This window comes from Sceloporus occidentalis, unplaced genomic scaffold, assembly GCF_023333645.1.
Source record: "Sceloporus occidentalis isolate IW3139 unplaced genomic scaffold, rSceOcc1.0.p SCAF_24, whole genome shotgun sequence".
Lineage (NCBI taxonomy): Eukaryota > Metazoa > Chordata > Lepidosauria > Squamata > Phrynosomatidae > Sceloporus > Sceloporus occidentalis.
Genome location: NW_028317004.1, coordinates 4,214,102 through 4,234,220, shown reverse-complemented (window position 1 = coordinate 4,234,220; position 20,119 = coordinate 4,214,102). Strand labels below are relative to the sequence as shown.

Below are 20,119 nucleotides of genomic sequence, written 5' to 3'. Positions count from 1 at the left end.
CATGAATGCATTCATCTTCGATATTTGAGACCTGCTTGTTACCTAAGAAATTATACATGGCTAATTATTGTGGAATTGCCATACATACAGACATATGATTTTTAAGTGTTCAAAAAAGTGTTGTGTTTTAAGATTTCTTGATTATTTCATGTTTCTGATGAGTAGAAAAAATGCATGTATGCTACAGCTTTGTAAAACTTATGCAAATTATCTTTATTAGGAGGAATTTTATATTTTAAGTATGGTTATATAAGAAAATAATTTATGTAATTTGATACCTTGGACATTCTGGTGGGAGAGTAAATTCATTTAAAAAGTTACATTCTCCAACAGGTTGCAAACTACCACATTTTATAACACAACATCATTTTTCCTTTTGAAGGTGGATATTATAGACCAGAATTACCTAAAACAAAACTTTTCAAAACCACACAAAGATACCTAAGAGCTGCAACTTCAGAACAGTCCAGAAATTTGAAATGGTAATAAATATGACATTCTGAAGATCTATAAAATCACACCAGAAGAGTCTGAAACTACCAATATTAAAATTGTGTACAATACAGAGTTCACTTTCACCAAAAATGCATTTATGAAAACTAAGAAATCAGGGATGGCCCAAGGGTTTCTAGTGTTCTAACCCAATCTAAGTGTTCGGCACTCCTCAATTATCATTCTACCACAAGGAAGAACATCATGACAGCTTCTACCACCAAAATCTAAGGCCACCTAGTTCACCTATGTGGTAGGACTGGTCATGTTAGTAATGCATGTAGTTTTCAAGGGCTCTTCTAGTAATCACGTGACTGATCCTAAACTCGATAACACGTCTCCAGTTCATTGTTTGTTTGCGGTTTATGTACAATATTATGGTTTTGTTGTTTGCTTAGTACCCCTTGCTTAGCAAGAAAAAACTTCCTGTCTCATTGTTCAGTTAAACAATAAGAGTCTTTAGAAAAAATATTCTTTTTGACTCTCGTCGATTGCATTTTGCATACTGATTTCTGTTTTCAGGGTTGTTACTCTTTCTGTCTTGTCCTCATTTTTTGATCCTTTGGCTTCCTTGTTTTTATATGCATTCTTTTGCAGATGGATTTTTACTGCTATAGCACTGACAAAAAGCAGAATGAACACCACAACCGATATTACACCTGTAGACAATTGGACAAAAGAGATGAAAATTTTTATTTTCAATTAAGATGCTGATATGATATATTTTATAGCTAGCAATTTTTTTAAAGCATTACAAAGAAGGACTTTTATTTTTAATAATAAAAGTATGCACTTTCTTATTGAATTGATTGGCTACAATACAACACCTATTTTTATTATAATTGGGAGATAGAAAGTGTTGGTGGAACATTTTGTGACATAAATATGCTCCAAAGGAAGATCTAAATATAGTTTGCATGGAAAATGATTATTTCCCATTTGTTACATATAGAGAAACTAAATTATCAAATCTCAAGATCATGGAGTCACTTGAATGCGATAAGCACAGGCAGTCCTCTCTCTAAGTCACTTTGTCAATTTACCTTCTAATTAAACACATATCACAAACATAAAACCCCCAAATTAATTTATAATTTATTTGTATGCAGAATCAAACTTTGCTTACATCATTTCACCTTATATCACTTTATCCAGGAATCTAACGTGTTACAAATATTTTCCATAAGGCAGGCTAGACACTTGCCATGACTCTGAATCATTCATGATGGACCTACCTACTCCATTATAAAGTACTCCTACTTATTCTCACTGTCTCACTAAGGTTTTTATATTCAATTAATTCTATGAGAATATAAATCTGTGCCAGCATTTACATATTTATTGTAATGGAGCCAGTATGAGGATATATTTTATAGCTCCAACATAGAAAACAGGTGTAAGGTTACATAAGCTTTCAGGACCTCAGCAGTCTCTTTGTCAGTGAAATGGTTTCCATTTTAAGATTAGACCTCTGAGATCCCAAAATTGTGTAACTTTTTCTATGTTGACCCAATTAAAGGTATTAATATGAACTAAAGGATATAATACAGCTATATCCACTTTTGTATTAGATGTAATAATTTTACTTACCCCAAATGACTGCAGAGTCACTTTTGATAGAATCAGCTATTGGATCTTCATCTTTTGGTTTTGAGTGGTCTACAAATAAAAATGGTCATTTATTATGCTACTGATAAATATCACATTATGCAGCTAGTTGAATTGTAAATGAATGGGCTTTATTCACGTTACTCTAATTCAAAGATTAGTGTGAGTGACATGTTACCCAGATATCATTTTGGTAAACGTATATCAACACATATTTATGCCCAATTTTATACTTGTATACAAAATTATTTTTATATTCTTTCTTTACCTAAGCGTCAATAAAAATACCATCTTGCTCCAGCATAAGATAATTCACGCTAATGGTTTAAAGTACCTTAAAAATGAGCCCTTCACTTTTTAAGGAAAATGTGATCCGTTCACTCTGTGAACAAAATTTTTAGCTGTTTAGCTCTTTCTCTTTGTTTTTTTTTTAATTTTTATTTGTTTTATTCAGAAAATCACAATGTAACAGATGTAACGAATGGTATACAGCATTAACTTAATGTGAAACTGTTTCTTTTACACGTTAGAAAGAGTAAAAACTAAGAAAAAATAGTAGTGGTGCATCTTAGGACTATGAATAGTAAACATGTGCAAATGGACCACAAATGATTCGGACAATTTTTTTGTTGTTCGTTTTTTGGGCCCATTCAATGAATACCGTTACCTGCCCATTCGTTTCGGTAAAAAATTGGGGGGGATGAAGAAAAAGACAGAAGATAGAAGAACAAGAAGATGAAGAAAGTGGTCCGTCGAGAATTTAGCAAGACATTAAGTGAGCCTGAGAGTGAGAGAACGTGAATGGCAATGTGAGATAATGGGGGTGAATATGTCCACAAAATTCAAACGGAGCTTTTTTCGTTTCATGGGAGATTTTGCATCGTTTTTGGAGGTTTGCACGAATTCAGGAAATATGCAGTTTTTGTTAAGTTTGCAATTTGTAGGAATCAAAGTCTAACTGATACAGTATATACAGTATCTCACAAAAGTGAGTACACCCCTCACATTTTTTGTAAATATTTTATTATATCTTTTCATGTGACAACACTGAAGAAATGACACTCAATGTAAAGTAGTGTACAGCCTGTATAACAGTGTAAATTTGCTGTTCCCTTAAAAATAACTCAACACACAGCCATTCATGTCTAAACTTTGGCAACAAAAGTGAGTACACCCCTAAGTGGAAACACATTCTGCATCTGGCACCCAGCATGGCCAACCTGGCCAGGCACAGTTTTCTCAACAGTGAGTTTTTACTTCCCTTGGTGAAGTGTGGATTTGATTTTATTTAATCATTTCGTGCTTTTTGTATATATTGTGGATGTATTCTTATATTTTTTATTATTTGTGTTCTGTGTTTTTTTGTGTCTTATATATCTTTGCCTTTCATATACAATATATATTTATCAGTAATAAGATATGGATTTTTATACCTATATGTTGTCTTAGCGCTGTCTCTTTTCAGCGCTTGTTATTTTTTAATCTACATGCTACAGGCACATTCTGTCCTTGTTTCGGGGGGCAATACCTGCTAACAATTTTGAAGTGGTTTATAGGCTTCTTCCTAATACATGTACTTAAAGCTCTGTTCCTTGCTGCAAACGCTGCCTTTAATGAAAAGACATAGAGTCCATATTTTGTCGACCTTGGAAGCTGTCGCATATTTAAAGTTTTAGTAAAATGTGTAACATTCTGTATAGATAAAAAACTATGAATGTTACCTGCAAATGAATGGGTCTTTTCACTTAATGCTGAATCCACTCCATTTAATGAACCACAATTGGATGCTGTGATTTGCCCTTTTATGGTTACCCGGGTTACTTTATCATGGAAAAAAATATCTTTCAGAGGGAAAACATGGTTAAAATGCATTGAGGAAAGACAGCCAATAAACCCGGCTGTGCCTGCTTTTATGGTTTCCAGATCTAATCCATTGTTTTCAGCTGCAAAACAAAAACAGGGTTATTATTAGAATAACTTTCTGTAAAATTATTTGGCAGGGTATTCTGCTGTACATTTTACTATAATACATTCTTTTTGTACCCTTTGTCACATAAACATTTAACATTTCTGCGGTGCTCGTGTTTAGCTGTAGTTTTCTTCTTTCCCATTTACTGAACCCACATAAATTATATGCATATAAGGGCTTTCTTTAGATATCATTATTTTTATTGTATCATATCATTTACTATAAAAAGTATAAAATATGGTAAAATTTTTTAGAAAAAGGGACTTTTTCTTGAAAAATATCTTACTCATCTATAAAATCTAATAAAAAAAACCCTGCTAAATATATTCTAGAATTTGTCCTGAGTTTAGGAATACCCAATGTTGTTATTTTTTCTTGCTGTTTTCTGCAGGGTATGGGGCAATAAGTACAAGTAGGGTTTTGCTATTTCAAAACCATTTTTTCCAAATCTGGTAATTCTTTCCCCATGTGCTATTTTGGGTATCTTCGAAGCTGGCCAATGCAATTTACCCAATCAGACCATATAGTTTAAAAAACTAGACACCCCAGGGTATTTCAAATGCTAGTATTTTAACTCTTTTCATGCACTAATTCTACCACCAGTCTTTGTCAAACTTTGTTTTACTTTTTTTTCCACACGCTTTTTACTCCAGGTATGAATTTACAGGTCACTGTCACACAACACCCAAATATGTGTTCACTGAGTACAGTGATACCACCCATGCATGGGTTTGCCTGGCTGTTTGGGGGCAAAAGGGCTACATTTGGGGCATGCGCAGTTTTCAATGTTAAACTTAAACATTTGGTTATCCACTGCCCATGCCCTATTTGGCACATCTTTGAGCCTGGCCAATTCAGTGTGCCCAATAAAACCATATATTTTTTAAAACTATACATGCCAGGGCATTTCAAATGCTGATATTTTAACTACTTGCATGCACACATTTTACCACCAGCCTTTGTCAAAGTTTGCAGTAGTATTTTTTTGTGGTATTTTTCCCACACATATTGTACTTTAGGTAAAAATTCATAGCTCATGTGATACCCCACATGCATGCGTTTGTTGGGTTTGTTTTTGGGGGGGCTAAAAGGCCACTTTTGCGATGTGTGCATTTTTCAAATTGGACATTTGACATTGTGTTAATTGGGACATTGTTGTACCCGGCCAATTAAATTTACCCCATCAAATCATAAATTGTTTTAAAGTAGACACCCATGGCATTTAACATGCCAGTATTTGAACTCTTTATATGCGAGAATTGTTTGAAGATATAGCGCTAATTTTAATGGACATGTGTGGATACCAACTGGACCAAAGAGCAATAAAGGAAGGTGGCCTGGTTTGATGAATTATGTTTTCTTTTACATCATGTGGATATATGTAAATTACTTTGCTGGTAATCTTCTACCTTTATATTATATTTATAACAGTATACAGGTGGTTAACCTTGTCTAGTGTGCGTTGACAGTAGAATGCATATATTGTGCCAATCTTCATGACTGACATTTAATTAATTCAAATTAATTAATTAATTTAGTGGAACTTTTTTCTCCAGAAATATCTTTTATAATATTATTACCTTCTCTTGTTGTTCTTTAGTACCTGCTATTAAAATGGCTATAGATTATGGACATTGAGGTAGAGATGCATTGTGACTATTTACTCTAAAAAGCTGTGAGAACAATTCACCTGGTTAATTCTATAAAAAAAGTGAGAAAATAATGTGCATTGCTTTTCCTCATTTGATTCTTCTAATGTGATTCTGCTTGTATGACGATAAAGCCTTATCCAATTCCCTTATATTAAATCACCAAAATTATCCACTTACCCTATTAGATCTTCTACTACAACTAAATGTTCAGTTTCATTTTACAGACTCCAGCTGAATATTTAGTGGTATATTATTGCTTCACTAAACGGGAGTTTTTCAATGCATGTACACAATATCAAGTGGCAAGGGAAGCCTGACACCATTTGGTACAGGGGCATGTAAGATCTATGCAGCCACTCAACTTTCCCCCAGGTAACTGGCACACAAAAACACTAATACACACTGACTTTCACAGTGCATCACACAGACATTGCATTCAGGGCATCTCGCACATGGTGCTAGCTACACTACTGCAGAGTCACTTAACATGATATTACATGACCCCATTGACTCCCGGGACTTTTGTACAGCTTTGTTTGGAGAATTAGCATCCCTTGGTCCGACCTTCCTCTGTCAGGTGTTCTTTAAGTGCTGACCTAAAATGATTTTAATAAACACCATATATAAAAAAAATTACATATTTTGTTTACCAAGTCCCTGAAGAATACAGACTCATTTCATATTTCAAGAACGAGTCAAACTAACCATTTTATCTTTAATTCACTTTTTTTTGGTTGAATAAATCATGACACTGTGTCATTTACCTAATTTTTAGAACTGCTAAAGAACATGACGATTGTTTTTATGTCCTGATATATAAAACCATAGAATTCAAAGAGGGTGTACTTTCTTCTTTACACAACTGTGTATTTTTTTAGTTATTTTTTTAGTTTTCTATAAGGTTAGGGTTAGTTAAGGTTATTTTAGTGAGTAGTTACAGGGAATTAGGAATAGTGTTTTAGAGAGAATAATTTATTAGCGTTAGGTTAGTTTGGTGTCTGGCTATAGTGAATTGGGTAGGCAATATGGGTTAGGGTTTTTTTTTAAATAACGGAGCATATTCTAGATCGCAAGCATGCTCTGTTTGGGCTGAGCAACATGACTAGGTTCCACCTGTTAAATTAAGGTTTACAAAACCTGTCCCCATGCCCAACTAATGCTGGATGCATTAGTCGGGCATGAAGGATATTCTCTTTGAGGATGCCACCCAAATGGGGAAGATGAAAATGTCCATCTTACAGGCAGGAATTTTCCTTGCAAAATCCCCTCCACTGGTGCCAAAGAGAAGCATAAAAAGAGATGCATAGACTGGTACAGAATGGTATTAAGAAGGACTCCAGGTACCACTGCCCTTCCTGTCCTTTCATGGTCTACCATACCAAGGTATATTATTACATTTTTTTTATACATAATTTTTGTTATGTTCAGTTAGGGTGAGCGACAAGGTGGAATGTATAGTCCATAATTTTTTGTCCTACAAATTCCATAAAAAAATTAAAAATATGCATAAAAAATCTATGCTTGTGGGCTATTTCCATAATCAGTAGATGCAGCTGAAAGATTTAGGCTGGATTTCTCTGCCATAGCATAATCTGTACAAAAAAATCCTAAACAACACAGATGTGTTGGTGAAAAAAGCGCAGGAAATAATTGCTATGGCTGACTATTGCTATGGCAGAGATTGTTTTTTTTTTCTATTTTTCTCCAGTTTTTACTAAATTTCTCATCCAAAAGTTTCTCAGGTAACTATGGTATCAAAAGAAAGCTCTCTCCTTGAACACATAGTTAACATAGGTGCACTATTTACTGGAAAGTGGAATAATAGCTGGAATAACAAAAATGGCAAAATAGCTCCGGAATTTAAATTACTAAAAACCTCTGGGACTGAAGGGTTTAAAAAGAAATTACCAATGCTCAAATCCAAACCTACAAATACATGCTTCAGTAAACTTGAGGCTATAGTATTGTGTTTTGGCCAAAGCACATAACCTCACCTGCCACCTCAAGGTGCCAATTGAGAAGTAAGTCGTAACTGAAATCCATTGTTGCTAAGCTAAGATGAAATTGTTGGGTTTCCAAACCAAGTATATGTGATAAGAAGATGATAGCATTTAACCTCACAAAATTTTTATCTTGAAAAATAAAGACAAATGAAGTCCTCTTTCGAAAAAAATATCATGTACCAGAATGTCTGATTATAAAATGCATAGATAAGTGTGAAATTAGTGTGATGAGAACTCAGTTGCACATTTTATAAAAAGTACTTATTTCAGATTATGTTTGAACTCTGAATCTGGCTTGAATGTAACCTATTTAATTAAAAATTCAATATTTTTTGCATACCTGATATTTTACCAAGCATAAGAGACTGGGTTGCAGTTAGATCTATATCTGAAGTGAGGAGGAATTTTACAGTTGCATATTGGTTTACCTAAATAGAATAAAAAGAAAACATTATGAAAAAATATATATTTTTAGTTAATCCTCATCAAACTTTTTTTTTATAAATATATATATATAAATACAACTTCAGCACACACGTATTTAAATAAGTATTTATAGAAACATATACAAATCTCTCTATGTTACTTTAATCAATTGGTTTGCATATGATAATAAACAAATCAACACTTTGAGTTTAACTAAGTGTCACGCACAGCGTACAAATAGAACCTGTAGTCAGGTAGAACAGCACGGGAAAAGCCCAATAGACAGATAACAGGTATCCAGTGCAGAATGGTCGAGAAACAAGCCAAGGTCAGGAAGCCGGAAGTCAGGATCGTTGTAGGGTAAGCCGAGGTCAGGAAGCCAGAAGTCAGGATCGTCGTGGAGGAAGCCAGAGTCAAACGCCAGGGAAACAGGAACAGGAACAAGCCGAGTCGGTAACAGGAAATCAAAACAGGAATGCTTACTGAGGAATAGACACTATCAAGATAGGTACGACCATCAGAAGGCAAAGCTGGAAGGTTTCTGAGTCCCTTAAGTAGGCAGAGGAAGTTAGGCACAAATTAGTGTTTTCCCGCCAAATATTCAAAGTGTCGTTACGTCACTTCCGGTCCGCGGCCATCTTGTGATTGGCGAAATCGCAAATTTCTAAAAGGAGCGGTAGTACCGGCTGGCACCACTAGGTGCAGAGGATCGCGTGCACGCGGCAGGACCGGACCTGATTCCCGTAGGCGGCGGCTGCCGCATAGAGGTGCAGGGTCTTCCTCGTCCTCACGGCTAAAGCTGTCTCGCGGAGGCGGGAGGTCTCCCTCTTCTCCGCGGTGGCTGAGGCTGCTGTGCCGAGGCGGGGGGTCTCCCCCTTCTCCGCGGCGGCTGCAGATCCGAGGACCCGGAGGAACCAGCAGCCAGGTACGTAACAGTACCCCCCTCAAAGGGGCGACCACCGGGCGACCCCTGGAAAAACCAACACGTCTTCTGGCGAGGAAGGCAGGTACCAGACGAGGAGCGTTGAGACGAACAGCGGGAACCCAGGAACGATTCTCCGGCCCAAGTCCCCTCCAGTGGATCAGATACTGCAAACTCCCTTGTTGTCTGCGAGTAGCCAGGATCGTTTGAGGACATCGCTGGAGGGACTCCGCGACAGAGACTCCAGCAGCAGGAGGTCTCCCCGTAGTAAACGGTTGCAAACCAGTGGTTTCAGAAGAGAGACGTGGAACACTCGAGGAATCCGGAGGGCTCGGGGTAACAGGAGCTCGTAGGCTACTGGATTCACCCGGCGAACGATAGGAAAAGGTCCAATAAACCGTGGAGCCAATTTCATGGAAGGAACCCTGAGCTTGAGATACCGGGTGGACAACCAAACCCTCTCTCCCGGCAAATACGCAGGGGCACAGGAGCGTCTCTTGTTTGCTTGATGCTCCTGACGCCTACCCGCCTGTTGCAATGCCTCCAGCACTGACGACCACGTGGACCGTATAGTGACCAATCTCTCCTGTAATATTGGAGCCGCAGAGGCAGGAAACGTTCCAGGAAACGACTGAGGATGCAGACCATATAAGCAAAAGAACGAAGATACTGTGGACTCCTGTACGGAGTTGTTACGGGCAAATTCAGCAAAGGGTAGCAGATTAACCCAGTTATCCTGGTGGTTGTTGACAAAAAGGCGTAAATACTGTTCCAGATGTTGATTGGTTCTTTCAGCTGCCCCGTTAGATTGGGGATGATACGCGGACGAGAAGGCCAGAGTAATACCTAAGGCTTTAGTAAATTCACGCCAGAAGCGTGCTATGAACTGTGAACCTCGGTCGGAAACAATCTCGGTCGGTAATCCGTGGAGACGCACGATCTCGCGTATAAAGACTTCAGCCAACATGGCAGCAGAGGGCAACTTTTTCAATGGAATCATATGAGCCATCTTCGAAAAGCGATCAACGACCATGAGTATAACAGTATGGCCTCTGGAGTTAGGTAAGTCCACAATAAAGTCCATAGCTATGTGCGTCCACGGCGTCGAGGGAAGAGGCAGAGGATGCAGCAGACCAGCAGGCAGCCTCCTGGAAGACTTGTTAGCCGCACACTTAGTACAGGACTGGACGAATAAGACAACGTCCTTGGCCCAATTTGGCCACCAAACAGTTCTGGAGACGAGATCCTTCCGGGTGTCCCGCCGTCCTGGAACCATGAGAAATGCGGAGGACTCGAGACTGGAAACGAACTGGAACAAACAACTTGCCAGCAGGTAGAGACACCGGAGCTTGGGATTACATACTGACGATACGATCCAGAAGGGGAGTACGACAGGTAAATTGTATAGCAGCCATGACCTTGGTGGACGGAACAATCGCCTCGGGTTCGTGACACTCCTCGTCTGGAAACGTGCTCATACGTGAGAGAGCGTCAGCCTTGACGTTCTTGGACCCCGGACGGTAGGTTAAAACAAAGGGAAATCAAGACAGGAACAAGGACCACCTCGCTTGGCGAGGATTGAGATATTTTGTGGTCTCAATGTACTGTAAGTTTTTATGATCTGTCAGGATCAAGGTGGGAACCTGTACGCCCTCCAGCAGATGTCGTCATTCCTCCAGGGCAAGTATAGCAGCCAAAAGTTCCTTGTTGCTGATATCATAATTCCTCTCCGGAGGCGAGAATCTCCTGGAGAAATAACCGCACGGGTGTAGTGGCCCACTGTAAGAGGCCCTCTGGGAGAGAACAGCCCCCACCCCGGTCTCTGATGCGTCCACCTCCAGGACAAAGGGTAGTAAGGGATCCGGATGTCGCAGTACAGGAGCTGTAATAAACCTCTCCATCAACCAGTCGAAAGCGGAGACGGTCGCAGGTGACCATTCGATAGTGTTCGCCCCCTTCTTGGTAAGAGTCGTCAAAGGAGTAGCAATCTTAGAGTAGTCCCTGATAAAACGTCTGTAGTAGTTGGCAAACCCCAAAAAGCGCTGTAAAGGTTTCAGGCCCACGGGCTGCAGCCAGTCCCTGATAGCCTGTACTTTGGAAGGGTCCATCTCAAACCCCTCCGGAGAAATGACATAACCCAAAAAATGTGACCTTGCGGACCTCAAAAGCACATTTCTCCAGCTTGGCGTAAAGCCCATGTTGCCGTAATCGGTGTAGCACTTGAGCTACTTGTGTGCGATGGGTCGAAAGGTCCGAGGAATAAATCAAGATGTCATCTAGATACACTACGAAAAACTGTTGAAGAAAGTCTCTGAGGCAATCGTTGATGAACTCCTGGAAGACAGCTGGCGCATTGCATAACCCGAACGGCATAACTGTATACGCGTAATGTCCTGATCGTGTATTAAAAGCAGTCTTCCATTCATCGTCGGCGCGAATTCTAACAAGGTTGTAAGCCCCACGAAGGTCCAGCTTAGTATAAATCGTAGCTCCGCGCAATCGGTCAAAAAGTTTGCAAATCAACGGAATGGGGTAGGTGTTGCGTCTGGTGATCCTGTTAAGACCCCTGTAATCGATGCACGGGCGAAGCTCTCCATCCTTCTTCTTCACAAAAAAAATCCTGCTCCGGCGGGTGATGTAGATCCGCGAATAAATCCCCGACGAAGATTCTCCTCAATATACAGCTCCATGGCCTAAGTCTCTGGAACGGAGAGCGGGTACACCTGACCTCTGGGTGGCATGGTACCAGGAAGCAGATCGTAAGGTCGGTGCGTAGGTAGCCTCTCCGCCTCCCTCTTGTCGAATACATCCGAGAAACAACGATACGGCTCTGGCAGAAGTGAGGTCCCGATGGAGTTCAGCGTCACCGAAGCAGTTCTCAGGGGTGTGAGGCAATGATCCATACAGGAGCTGCTCCAAGCCGTAATCTGATTAGTACACCAGTCAATAGCAGGGTTGTGACTACGCACCCATGGATACCCCAATATAATCAGAACAGAGGAAGAACGGATGACCAACAACTGCAACGGTTCGCTGTGAACCACTCCCACGGAGAGGGTAAGTGAAGAAGTGTGAAAGGTTATGTGCTCCGGAAGAAGGGGTCTCCCGTCGATAGCCTCCACCGATAACGGATTGGGTAAGGGAAGGGTGGGAACCAAGTGCCGGGCACAAAACTCAGAGTCAATAAAGTTGCCGGCGGCGCCGGAATCCAAAAAGGCCTCGGTGTCAACGGAGCCCCTAGCCCAGACTAGTCGAGCCAGAACCGTCATGCGGATGATCTTGGTCTCAGGGGAAGGTCTAATTACACCTATAGTAGGTCCCCTCAGCCTACCTAGGTGCGAGCGTTTCCCGGCATCTTAGAACAGTTCCTGAGGAAATGCCCCGAAAGGCCACAATACAGGCATAATCCCTCTCTTCTCCTCCTGCTCTTTTCATGCTCTGTGAGTCTAGCTGCCCCCAGCGTCATGGGTTCCTCCGTAGACTCCGGCAAAGTGGATGAGGGTGGAACTTGGGCAAAACGACGTACAGTATCTCTCATATCTCTCTCCCGTCGTCTCAGGATCTCTCGATGAACCTGTCTCCCACGAAGACGTAAGTCGACCTGGGAAACATACTGAATTACAGCATCCAGTTCAGTGGGCAGATCTCTAGCCGCAATCTCATCCTTGAGAGTCTCAGATAGTCCATTAAGGAAGGCAGCGACTAGAGCTTCGTTGGTCCAATTGACCTCCGCCATCAGGGTACGCCATTCAATAGAATACTCTTGGAGAGAACAAGAATCTTGGCGGATAGAAAACAGTGATGCAGATGCCGTGCTCCTCCTCCCAGGAACGTCAAACACAGAACGCAGACTTGAGACAAATTCCGAGTATGACCGAACCGTAGGAGCATTTCTCTCCCAGAGTGGAGAGGCCCAAGCCAATGCCTTGTCAGTGAGCAGAGAAATTACATAACCCACCTTAGCCTGTTCAGTGGGAAAGGCGTAAGGAGAAAGTTTGAAGTGGATTTCACACCGGTTCAGAAACCCTCTGCAGGCTGCTGGCTCGCCACCATAACGTTGAGGAGGAGGTAGATGAGCTGGTACCGAATTTACAGGCACAGGCGGGGGTGGATGAACCGCCATCGCTTGAGGACTTTGTAGCGCTGGATCGGTGCGTTGAAGTAACGTCTGGAGAGCTTGTCCAAACTGGTCCAGCCGGTCATCCATTCCGTCCAGACGAGCTTCACAGGACCCTTGTTGTCCTACCGATGCAGGTCTCATGTTGGCCTTCTGATTCTGTCACGCACAGCGTACAAATGGAACCTGTAGTCAGGTAGAACAGCACGGGCAAAGTCCAATAGACAGATAACAGGTATCCAGTGCAGAATGGTCGAGAAACAAGCCAAGGTCAGGAAGCCGGAAGTCAGGATCGTTGTAGGGTAAGCCGAGGTCAGGAAGCCAGAAGTCAGGATCATCGTGGAAGAAGCCAGAGTCAAACGCCAGGGAAACAGGAACAGGAACAAGCCGAGTCGGAAACAGGAAATCAAAACAGGGACGCTTACTGAGGAATAGACACTATCAAGATAGGTACGACCATGAGAAGACAAAGCTGAAAGGTTTCTGAGTCCCTTAAGTAGGCAGAGGAAGTTAGGCACCAATTAGCGTTTTCCCGCCAAATATTCAAAGTGCCGTTACGTCACTTCCGGTCCGCGGCCATCTTGTGATTGGCGAGATCGCAAATTCCTAAAAGGATCGGTAGTACCGGCTGGCGCCACTAGGTTCGGGGTCTTCCTCGTCCTCACGAAGGAAGCTGTCTCACGGAGGCGGGAGGTCTCCCTCTTCTCCACGGTGGCTGAGGCTGCTGTGCTGAGGCGGGGGGTCTCCCCCTTCTCCGCGGCAGCTGAGGCTGCTGTACCGAGGCGGGGGGTCTCCCCCTTCTCCGCGGCGGCTGCAGATCCGAGGACCCGGAGGAACCAGCAGCCAGGTACGTAACAGTAAGTTCTTATTGTTTAACACTGGCATTCTTGCATTCTTCTTTATTCTTGCATTATGGGAAAAAACCCATGGAAACTAAAATAGATTATCAATCAACATTACAAAATAACCTTTATAAAAGTAAATTAATTTTAAATAGTTGTAAATATTTCAGTGCGATCTCTATAAATCGAAATAAAATATATTTGTAAATTGTTTCATGGAAAAGACGCTTGGTTTATCTAACAGTAAAATCTATTACATTATTTTGTTAAATTTTATACCTCAACAAAGAGAGTTTCCTCCTTTCTTAAAATCTTTATACGGTGTAGATTACCATCAGCTAAATTTTTTAAATTGATGCTGAAGACATCAGGATCAAGATCACGATCTAGCTTGTATCTTATTTGCAAACTTCCTAAAGGAAGAAAAAAAAGTATGACTCCAATGTATATGATCAAGTACAGAAATATTTTAGTAAAAATATTTAGATGAACATTATTTTTAATAAATATAAACATTACTAATCACCCCAACTATTTAGCATTTATAAAATACCTAACATATATTGATTTATTTCTAATAATATTTAAAGAACTGTTATACATATTTTAGGTTATATATGGGGCGTCTATATGGTGTTATCTATTGGTATAAATACAAATAATTAAGTTCCAAAAGAGGATAGTTTTGTGTAGTCTTATTTCGTAAGAGTGGCTGAAATGTCATCTTAAATACAAATCAATTGGTATGCATGACATAGTAAATAATAAGCTTTCAAATTTAAAATGAGAGGTAACGGCATTATTCGGAGATAATTTCAAATGCAGTACTAGTTATTTCATGCAATTCAAGAGTAAAGTGGTAAACATGGATAAGTCACTATAGAAACCAGGGAAATGTTCTTACAGATTATTTCACATTTAGCACCAGAATTTTTTTTTATCTTTGTAAATGAATTATGTGTTCTTATTCCAGTTTGAACATTAAATATCTACATCGTCCCTATATCATAGGCCTTAAAATCTGTTGTTTAAAATGTGAAAAACACAATTACAAAGCTTCAATGAAATCAATTTTTTGAAAAACCTTCTTCGAAATTAAAACAAGAATGCTAAAATGTTGCGTACATGAAAATAAAACATTTAAATTGCTGACATAATTCTACTCAAGCTGTCAAGTAAAAAGAACAAGACTTGTTCACATGTAAATTACACATAGTACAATGGACAAATACAATGAATTTTAAAAATGACTAAATTGGGGCTTTCTAATAATTTTTGTCATCATTATGTTTCATACAATCTGTGCTCTCACTCCAAGCTTCTTAAGAAGCCAGATATTTTTCACTATAAAACTCTTGAGTTTTCAAATGTTATTAACACTGATTGTAATTTATGAAAAGGAAAAGTCATATATTCCATTCCTGTTAATAAAATACAAAGTAATGTGGCAAAACATTCCTATAAAAAGTGACTTTCTTATTAAATGTATTGTTATTAAAAACAACAATGGAGCCATAAAATGTAAAGACTAGAGAATTTGAGAAACAAAATGTAACCTACAAAATAAGAAATCGCACTTTGAGAAAAATATTTATATTCAAAAGGGTTTAATCATTAATGTGTTGAACTACTCTAATTATGATCTTAGTGCAAATAATAAGGAAAATTAAAAAAAATATTATTATTACATAATGTTGAGTACATATTTCTCAAGGGATATTTTCTCTAGTATCAGCTAATAATAGTCTATGCCACTGCAGAAGTACACAAGTGAGTATTGACATTTTAACAGTAATTGTTAACTGAGGATACTGGCACAATTGATCGTACAACATTTGAAAGTTTGTACTGTCACTGACGCAGAACTCACATTATCTACTTGTCTGTGATGACTAACACTTTGTTTAAACACAACCTTCCACTTGAGGTCCCATAGGGCATTGTAGAAGAAATTACTCTAATCCAAAGAGCCAATTTTTATAGAAAAATACATTTTTCTCAAATGTGTATTTTTGTTAGGAAATATAATATGTTTTGTACCATACAGAATACAAAATTATGATCACTCTTATATAATTTAAATAGGAATCAACTATAACATGATAGCATACTGTTTTCCGGAAGTGTCATTCAAACTCTATGGATTAACTAGTAAATTCACACCTTTGTACCTGACCATACTACTTACCATTTTTTGTTAATATAATAGAAATGTATTCCTTATTGGCAGAATTTAAGATAAACAGTAAGCTTGGTGTCTGTGTCGTCCGAAAACTAAACGCAATATTTTCTCTGGTAGTTGAATCTTTGGAAAGGGAAGATGCAGGCAAGCTGTAGTTGTTTGATGTGTTATTATTCTCTCGAAAATTATAGGTCAATGAAGACCCTGCTCCAAATGATGCTGATATTTCTGGAAAAAAAAAGTTAAGATTTGTTTTAGTATATATTGTTTATATCGTAAGACTTTTATATTTGCCATTATTTGGGTAATCTAGAAGTATAATATACTGCACTATAATATTAAGAGCTTAATTAAAGCTACAACAGAATTTGATGACAAATGGTGATGAGTAGAAAGATTGTATTATTTTTTTTTAATCATCGCAGTATATTGTTAAAGCGGTACCAAAACAAAAATGCCAAAATTGTTCATCAAAAAGAAAATATGGCTTACATCGTTATCATTAATATTCTGGACATATTTCCTTCTAGTTAGGACTATCCCCTCTGATATGAATTACACATTATGTCAGGCTACGTGTCTTGCAGGCTGCTGCAGTAGTCTGCATCCAGTTCCCTGTTTCTTAGTATCTTAGTATACTTTCTTCTTATTTTAGGGCTAGTGTTAGGGCTTTCCTAGTTTAAAGTACTGTGAAGTGGTGGCAAGCTTCCAACGTATGGCCATGCAATCAACTAAATCTTCACATGTTTTTGTGTTACATGTTAGAGCTAGCATGTATGTTCCTTTACAATTTTTGTTTTTGTTTCATGATTTCCTATTTTACTGTTCCTCCTTTTGGTGAGCCACGCCTGCTTGCCATCTGGATCTGTTTCAACACCTATACCATGGGACCAGGCCAAACCATGGATCCTACAGGTCTGGGTTGCACTTTTTCTTGTTTTGTACTTGATGATCACTACTGCAACCTCCCTGCATTCTGGACTCCCACTCACATCAGACCCCCCATGATCCTTACACATGAACAGAGGTGGGTATATGTTGAATGAACATAGGCGGCAGAATTCCAGAAATCCAAGATTTTCCTCACATTTTTGCTGAAATTGATTACAATTTTTTATATGTTGCCCTGTTTATCGTAAAACATTTAGCTTTTTGTAGGAAGTAAAACATAAATAAACTAAAGGTGAGTGCCAGCCACCTAATTGCCTAGGCAATAAAATTTCTTACAAAATGATCAGCATCTTGACATAGTAACATAGTCATTTGGGTTAAAAAAAGACCTAAGTCCACTATTTTTTCAGATTTTCCTACTTAAGAGGAAAAAAATCCTTCTTGACTCCAAAAGGCAATCAAATTCCTCCTTGGATCGAGAAGATCTAAAATATTAATGTTTATTCTATCATTTATAGGCCCGTATACTCTGCTATTATCCAATATCCAGACCATTTTTGAAGGGCTCCATTGATATTTTAACTAAGTGGATTTAATATACTAGATCATATATGAAAGCACCATTTACTGTGGCTTTGACATAAATTGTTGTTAGCCTTATCTGTTAAAAGATTTTTATGTTCTCTACATCTTCTGTAATCAATTGTACTCACCATGGTTGTTGCCTAACATTTTTCCATTTACTGGCATGTATTATAAAAATATACATTATTCTCAAGATTGGTCAAAATTACAATTACAATGACCTAATCTTTCCATTATTGTTGCTACTAAATTACAGAAGAAAAAACCTACTGTTAAAGGATCACTGGACACGCTACAGTTGTATAAGAAAAAGACAAACATTCAATAGATTCATTGAATAAAGCACAAACCTTTTTTGCAGAATGAACCAGTATATGCAGAATATTTGCAATCACAGGAAAATCCATTATATTTCTCCATGCATTTTCCACCATTGTGACATAAGCTCCCATAACTACTACAGTGACCAGGGCATCCTGGTTTAATATCTGGAGTCATCTTAGCCCTCTCTTCTAAATCAAGAGGGACGCCATTTAATTTTAAAGAACGGATACATCCTAGGAATCCTTTTTGTCTTGATGCTGTTCCCCCTATGTAGTTAAAAAAAAGACATAAACATTCACAGATGTGATTAACCAGAAAAATATTCTAGTACACTAAGTATTACATAATATACACAACAAATCCTTAAAGGGGAACTGTCGTTGTTGCAGTTTTTTAGGATAAAACAATAATTCATTAAAACAAAGCATAGATGTGTTGTTTCAGTTGTAATGGTTTCAGATATTTAAAAAATACATATTTACATATAATAGGTATGAATTTCATCATTTCATCATTGTTTTTCAAAATACAATTATTAGTATAACAGTAAACAAACAAGCTTTTACAATGATTGGATTCGTTTAATTACCATCAGTGTACCTTTTACAGACAAATTTGGCTTCAAAAGGAATATTTTACAAGGCAGACTTCAGTGGCAAATACCGTCAAAACCTAACCTGAACATCTGTCCCACCCCTTGTGTGGCACTTACCATCCTCCTAAAAGATTCTATTACTTGATACTTACTGTATAAATAGGCTGTTATGAGTGAGCAATTAGCCTAATGGCAGCAAGGTACAAATCACCAAGAGATTCAAATGAGTACACTGGCAATCATGCGCCTGATCAATGAGCCAGTGTCCAGGATGTGTACCTATGCCTGTTTAACAAGTCAGTCTGTGCTCAGGATGCTTAATTGTGATTTCAGGCTAACTCCTGACAATGTGTCAGTGGTACCTTGGGTACTGACTTTTGGCTTGCCTTCTGAACAGGTTAACGTGCCATCAAACTAAAAAAGCCAGTCTGCAGGGTGTTTGTGTGTGAGACATAGATCTTTCTTATTTGAAGCAGATGACAGTGCCTATAGTCTTCTATTATATTTAACCTTTTCTTTTCTCGCATTGTTTGGTAAGCAATTGGTTTACTCCTTTAACATTTATTAAAATGTAACAGCCATATGTAACAATCTACAGAATATTATAGCTGTGTAGCATTCATTTCATTCACATAATTAAATGTCACAGATTTGGCACTTCTGAGTCTCAAATTATTTGATTTGCCTTCTCGAGGATTTCCAGTTTACAACTAGCACTCAACCCAGCAAATTTAATTAATTTGAAAGAATGCCAATTAATTCTGTATTCCTCTACCCTGATTCCTTTTCCAACAGCTGCTGCATATAAAAAGAGATGTTTGATCTGTAATCTATCCCTAACATTTTATACCCTTTGTAATGATGTATCGAAAAAGTCTTGAATGTAAAGTTTATGTTTTATCATTAAACTGAGAAAGTAATAAAGGATATTCATGAAAGAAAGAACTGAAAAATTCTAATTAACAAAAAATAGGCTCTTGCATTCTCTGACATTCAAATTCCCCAATACATAAATGAACTGAGTTATTTGAAGCGATAGGAAGAATGGTGTCAATAGAGACTATGTTTTAATGTGGTACAAAATGTAACAGCATGGTTCCATTAATTAACAAAATAGTGCCCCACTCACAAGAAATACTTAACTGCTCATTAATATATAAAATGGTAATTGTCAACTCAAAGGTGGCAAATCATTTCAACACATAAGCAATTAGCAATCATTTAGTAAATGCACAAGGGCACCGAGATGTCATAATTAGGAGAGCTTAAAAAAATCTAGTGATCCTATATTATTTTAGAGTATTTTTTATAAAACAGCTTAGTAATAGGAGCCTTACTGCGGGACAAAGGAGACAGATAGCAATTTTCTGCAGTCTAAAAATAAATATTGATCTCTATGGCTGCATCTGGCTTCCAGATTATATTTGCCAAGCACTAATTATCTGTTTGCCAAACCCTCCGTAATATAACTCCTGGGCAAACTAGAGAGGAAAAGTGGCTCTGGCACTTTA

At 38.5% G+C, this 20,119-nt stretch overlaps 1 protein-coding gene across 1 annotated transcript in view; it reads right to left on the bottom strand.

The window, feature by feature from the left end:
* Positions 1-951: 951 nt before the first annotated feature.
* The window catches only part of LOC149300530 (contactin-associated protein-like 4), a 144,203-nt gene continuing 125,035 nt past the window's right edge, over positions 952-20,119 (bottom strand). The window contains exons 19-25 of the mRNA XM_089485026.1: positions 18,040-18,279; positions 16,220-16,441; positions 14,311-14,444; positions 8,065-8,152; positions 3,822-4,043; positions 2,083-2,151; positions 952-1,151 (exon numbers count right to left, since the gene is read on the bottom strand). Coding sequence (XP_089341152.1) covers positions 952-1,151; positions 2,083-2,151; positions 3,822-4,043; positions 8,065-8,152; positions 14,311-14,444; positions 16,220-16,441; positions 18,040-18,279 — 1,175 coding nt within the window. The remainder of the gene's footprint in view (positions 1,152-2,082; positions 2,152-3,821; positions 4,044-8,064; positions 8,153-14,310; positions 14,445-16,219; positions 16,442-18,039; positions 18,280-20,119) is intronic.